Source organism: Anneissia japonica, unplaced genomic scaffold (assembly GCF_011630105.1).
Source record: "Anneissia japonica isolate Jap-2015-1 unplaced genomic scaffold, ASM1163010v1 scaffold67032_len6629_cov220, whole genome shotgun sequence".
NCBI classification, from domain to species: Eukaryota; Metazoa; Echinodermata; class Crinoidea; order Comatulida; family Comatulidae; genus Anneissia; species Anneissia japonica.
Window position 1 is genome coordinate 1 of NW_022749082.1, and position 6,636 is coordinate 6,636.

A 6,636-nucleotide genomic window follows, 5' to 3' on the forward strand; every position below is an offset into this window, starting at 1 on the left:
ATCTAACAGCGATAGTGAAGATAAGATTGATGCTGCAGTTTATCATAATGATGTGGTTGATGACATAAATGATGAAGATTGGGAACCGGAAATTGAATATAATGAAGTAGAAAGTGAGGAGGATGAACTTATGAGCAGCGATGAGGTCAAAAGAGCAAAAAAAGGTAAACCTACATTATATTTAAACTTTTGTTTTTTTTTCCCCCACAAAGTATTAGTGGGTACTAATTTGTAATTTATGTGTTTCTTTTGTATGATATAATTCAATTTGGTCCTGCTAAATTTTGTAAAGGGACAATAGTGTGTTTGATAAAGTTTTAAGCCAGGATAAAAGTAGTATAAGCTCCTTATATCTATGCAAAAAACCCTTTCTGAGTGAATAGAGGGCTACAGAACTGTGCAGTGTTGAGTTAGATGGGGTTGGGTTTATAATTGCTGCTTTTTGGAAGTTTTTCAATGTTATAGAAATTGGAATTGATTTTATTTTGTACTGTATACAGTATTTCAGATTATAAAATTATCAGCATGCAGTCAATTGAAAATTGAATAATAATGTTTCTATTCTATTCTATTTTAATTTGATGATAGACATTACCATGGATTAATGGGATAAATATCTGCAGTGTTGAAAAATTTATATAATACTATAGAATAAAAATATTGATTTATTTTACTTTTTTTCAGTTAAGAAGTCCAAGAATGATGGTTCGTGTACAGGTAAAGTGTTTGTTCTATCGACAAACAATTCTGCAAATAAGAGAAAGTATGACAAGCCTTCATATTGTCCCGTTTGCTTAAAACCACAGAAGAAGTTAACCGTACACATTTTACAGCACAGCAGTGACCCAATGGTAGCAGAATACTTGGCTGCACCAAAAAATGTAAGGAATCAACTGTGGATAAAGATCCGAAATCTGGGTAATCATTTGCACAACTATAACGTGCTGAAACAAGGAGAAGGAGATCTAATTGTAGTTTATAGACCAACAAATGATGATGCTAATCCGGATGACTACTGCCCTTGTGTTGACTGCCTAGGGTATTACAGCAAAAATGAGTTTTATAAACACAAATGTAAGCTGAGGAAGGACGATACAAAAAATGATGGGAAGAAAAAGCAGTATATCAAGAAAGGTCGACTTCTGCTGCCATCGCAAGTTGATAGCAATTCAGCAATAGTCCAAGAATTGTTGGGGGGCCTTCAGACAGGGATTATTTCATTGATAATTACGGGTGACCCATTAATAATTAAGATGGCTGAAAAGTTATGAAGTAAGCATGGCCATGACCCAGAGCAATTTGACAGTATGCGTCAAACATTAAGACAAACAGCTCGTCTTGTGCTTGAATTCAGATGCATTAAGGGGAATGAAAATGCAGGTTTAGTTGATCTTATTGATCCAAGCAAGTATGAAGATGTAATTAATGCAGTAAGGAAAGTGGCAGGGTTTGATGAGAAGACTCATCTCTGTGAGAAACCAACTTTAGTTTTAAAGCTGGGTCATATGTTGAAGAAAGCTGCAATGTTAGTAGTTAGAAAGGCATTGATTGATGGAGATAAAAGAAACATAGCTAGAGGGGAAAACTTTTCAAAACTTTCCCTTCAGAAATCGAGTGTGGTGATGTAGTAGATCTGTCTCTTATACACATCTAGATGTGTATAAGAGACAGATGTAAGCTGAGGAAGGACGATACAAAAAATGATGGGAAGAAAAAGCAGTATATCAAGAAAGGTCGACTTCTGCTACCATCGCAAGTTGATAGCAATTCAGCAATAGTCCAAGAATTGTTGGGGGGGCCTTCAGACAGGGATTATTTCATTGATAATTACGGGTGACCCATTAATAATTAAGATGGCTGAAAAGTTATGCAGTAAGAATGGCCATGACCCAGAGCAATTTGACAGTATGCGTCAAACATTAAGACAAACAGCTCGTCTTATGCTTGAATTCAGATGCATTAAGGGGAATGAAAATGCAGGTTTAGTTGATCTTATTGATCCAAGCAAGTATGAAGATGTAATTAATGCAGTAAGGAAAGTGGCAGGGTTTGATGAGAAGACTCATCTCTGTGAGAAACCAACTTTAGTTTTAAAGCTGGGTCATATGTTGAAGAAAGCTGCAATGTTAGTAGTTAGAAAGGCATTGATTGATGGAGATAAAAGAAACATAGCTAGAGGGGAAAACTTTTCAAAACTCTGTGAGAGTGAGTGGAATACAGATGTGTCATGCCACGCCCTGAGAACACTTGATGTCAAACGCAGGAACAACCCAAAACTTGTTCCATTGACTGAAGACGTTGTTGTTTTGTCCAAGTACATGGAAACAAAGAGCAGAGAATGTTTGTCCACCTTGAAAGCTGGTGTTAAGCCGGAGGAGGCTGCATGGAAGGAACTCTGCAAAGTTACGTTAGTTCAACTGATATTGTTTAATCGCAGACGGCAAGGAGAAATGTCAAAGTTAACACTTGAAGATTACTCACATGTAAAGAAAGGGGAGTCCCAGGTATTTGATGCACAGATGCTAAGCAAATTTGAACAGGATCTGGTAAAGGTGATTTGGCGATGTGAAATTGTTGGGAAAAAGGGACGTGTTGTGCCAGTCCTATTACCTTCAGCAATGAAAGTAGCAGTAGATGAGGTGCTTAAACACCGACATGCCATGGGCGTAAGTCCTACAAATAAGTTTGTATTTGCAGTGTCAATGGGGTCAGATCATCACATACGAGGATGTGATGCACTTCGCGCATTCTCACAAATGTGTGGTGCTAAGCAGCCAGAACTGCTGCGCAGCACCAGGTTACGAAAACATATTGCCACAATGTCCCAGGTAATGAATCTCCAAGATAACGAACTTGATGTGATAGCGAACTTCCTTGGCCATGACGTACGTGTTCATCGTGAATACTATCGATTACCAGATCCAGCACTGCAAGTTGCAAAGGTTGCAAAGTTGCTTATTTGTCTTGAGGGAAAGCATGGAAATCCATCAAGGAAACTTAAAGGGAAAAGTTTGGATGATTTAGAGCTGAATGATGACGAAGGTACACAAAGTTGTTTTCTTTTATATATATTTTTTTTTTCGTTTATTATTTTTTCAGTTTTTTTCTATTACATTCATCCTTTTCCTTCTGTAATACCTACTGATTGATAATTTGAATTTTAATGAATTATAAGGAAATAATTTATGTTTTTCCCTTCAGAAATCGAGTGTGGTGATGTAGTAGATGAAGAGGGCAAATCAGCAAGAGATGAAGATGAGGACATTGACAAGAATGATTGTGATGTAGTAGATGAAGAGGGCAAATCAGCAGGAGATGAAGGTGAGGACATTGACAAGAGTGATGATGCTAGTGATGACCAGGTAATGAAGGAAGGAATCAAATCAAAGAAAGGTACAGTAAGCCTTAATGCAGTATGGTCCAAAGCCTAATTTAGAAAAAATGTAGATTTTCAAAGGGACAACAGAAAATATCAGTTCCATGGTTAATAAATGGCAATTTACATATAAAGTTCATTAACTGATTAGCCTAGTAGAACAAATGATTGTGTTGACCAGTTTGCCATTTCATTTATTTATTTATTTTTTATTTATTTTTTTCTTTTTGACTATAAACAAAAATGTTTTAATGAGCTAAAAACGCTAGAATTTGCCTACCTTGCGACAGGTGATGCAACAGTGTTTTATGCAATTGTTTTGTTTCTTCAATATAGATTTTAAAATGGTCTTTGATGTATTTTTTTTGTATTTCCTATGATTTAGGCATAAACACATGATTGGTAAAAGAAAAAAAAAATCCTACTGCCCTACCCATTTTTTTTTTTTTTTTTGGTGGATTTTTTCCAAAACATTGCCAACACAAGAATTTTTTTTTTTTTTTTGGCCTTACGGAAAAAGAAAAATGATATCTAGTTGGCGACTTAAAATTAAACAGTTAAATGAATTTTAATACTTTGCCGTGTTTTGAATCGATGTCATTGAATCTTTACCAGGCAATGCAGCTATCTGAATTCTAGTTTTCTTGTGTGTGACGATTTTACCAGCTAGATATTTCAAGGGGTCAATTTTTCAATCTTGAAGTAGACTAATAACAAGAGTATACTTTTTAGGGTTATATTGCCAATTTAAATATCAACGGGGTCAGAGTAAAGTTAACAATTGTAAAAAATAAACAGTCAACTTGGATTAAATCATTTAAAGTATTACAGTATCTCTTTCTAGACAATTTAGAGGTGCTGTATGCTTAAAATTTTCTCACCTTAGCCCAAACTGTGGTGGGGCTGAGGTGCATTCCCCTCAATTTCCAATTCTGGACCTTCTATATGTACAAAGTACTTTCACACTTTAAATAATTTTTTATTGAAACAAATCAAATTAAATTAGTTTGTTTATTAATCATATATTTATCTGTAACAATTCAGGCAAAAAACGTAAACATTGGAACAATTCAGATGGAAAGGAAAACAAGCAAACTTTTATCCGAAGAAGGTGGTCGACAAAGGAAATGGCTGCTGTGGAAAGACACCTGTTGAAATACATACGATATAGGAAACTTCCAGGGAAATCCGAAATTGAAAAGTGTATGAAGAACGAAGCATGCTTACATAATCGCACATGGCGAAATATCAAGGATTACATACGCAATAAGATTTCTTCCAAAGGCCGGCAGACCAAAGCATTGCAATGCAATTCAGATCATGGCCTGTCTCTTATACACATCTAGATGTGTATAAGAGACAGAGGTTACGAAAACATATTGCCACAATGTCCCAGGTAATGAATCTCCAAGATAACGAACTTGATGTGATAGCGAACTTCCTTGGTCATGACGTACGTGTTCATCGTGAATACTATCGATTACCAGATCCAGCACTGCAAGTTGCAAAGGTTGCAAAGTTGCTTATTTGTCTTGAGGGAAAGCATGGAAATCCATCAAGGAAACTTAAAGATTTCAAAGATGAAGAGCAAAACTGTAAATATATCTCCATTAATAGAGAAAGAGAGATCTCTATTTTGAATGGGTATATCCCTCTTTTGTAATAGTATGATAACCAGTTAAAGGTTTTGAAAGTGATTCTGTACTTATTTAAATATGATTATGTGCTTTCAAAGATGAACCATTCAGATATGATAGTCATACTATGGCTTATTGTGTAATTGGGTAATATAGATTTTTTGCTATTTTAATGGAGAAAAACTGTAAAGATATCTCCATTTAATGTTGAAAGAGAGATGTCTCTCTTTTGAATGGGTATATGCCTCTTTTAAAATAGTATGATAACCAGCATACTGTAATTTGTTTCTTAAAAAAAAAAAAAAAACTTGACTGATAGTTTCCAACCTTCACAATATTAACAAAATATTATTAACATTTTACAATTTATATACAAGTGATTTCAAAGATGAACCATTCAGATATGATAGTCATACTTCAGCTTATTATGTAATTGGGTAATAGAGATTTTCTGTTAATGGAGAAAAACTGTAAAGATATCTCCATTTAATGTTGAAAAAGAGATATCTCTCTTTTGAGTGCGTATATCCCTCTTTTAAGATAGTATGATAACCAACATACCGTATTTTGTTTTTTAAAAATAAAATAAATAAAATAAAAAATAAAAAAATAAATAAAATTGAAAAAAAAAACCTGACTGATAGTTTCCAAAATAGTATGTTTGTTTCTTAAAAAAAAAAAAAAAAAAAAAAAAAAAAAAAAAAAAACCTGACTGATAGTTTTAACCTTCACATGAGCAGTTAAATTGAAATTAAGAGAAAATATTACATCAACATTTTACCATTTATATACCAGTGATTTCAAAGATGAACCATTCAGATATGATAGTCGTACTTCGCCTTACTATGTAATTGGGTAATACAGATTTTCTGTTAATGAAGAAAAACTGTAAAGATATCTTCATTTAATGTTGAAAGAGAATTATATCTCTTTTGAATGGGTATATCCCTCTTTTAAAATAGTATGATAAGCAGCATACTGTAGTTTGTTTCTTTAAAAAAAAAATCAAAAAAATATTTAAAAAATGAAATATAAAAAAAAAACACCTGACTGATAGTTTCCAAAATAGTATGATAACCAGCATACTGTAGTTTGTTTCTTTAAAAAAAAAACAAATAAAAAAAAAAACATCTGACTGAAAGTTTCCATATGATAGTCGTACTTATAGTTGGCTTATTATGTAATTGAGTAATATAGATTTTCTGTTATATCTCTCTTTTGAATGGGTATATCCCTCTTTTAAAATAGTATGATAACCAGCATACTGTAGTTTGTTTCTTAAAAAAAAAAAAAAAACTGACTGATAGTTTCTAACCTTCACATGAGCAGTTAACTTAAAATTCACATTTTACCATTTATATACCAATGTTTTTCAATATTATGACAAGATAAATGATTAATTGAATTAAATGTAAATAAACACAACATAGATTCAGTTACATTGAAATATATTTACTAATTATCAAGTCTAAAATAAAAATACTGTATGTCATTCTGTAGTTCTTTCTGAACCTTGTTTTTTTTTTTGATATAATAAATGTTTCTTCTACAGCCTTGCCATTATGTCTAATATATACAATAAAAGAAAAAGTTTTATTGTTGTAATCACTGTTATACAGCTCT

General features: G+C 33.0%; 1 protein-coding gene across 1 annotated transcript; it reads left to right on the forward strand.

The window, feature by feature from the left end:
- The first annotated feature begins 9 nt into the window (after positions 1-9).
- LOC117120991 lies at positions 10-4,722 on the forward strand. Its single transcript, XM_033266085.1, is given in 5 exon segments — positions 10-164; positions 685-1,595; positions 2,196-3,042; positions 3,202-3,393; positions 4,421-4,722. Coding segments are annotated over 5 exon segments (2,286 nt in total). The 5' UTR covers positions 10-130.
- Positions 4,723-6,636: the final 1,914 nt, after the last annotated feature.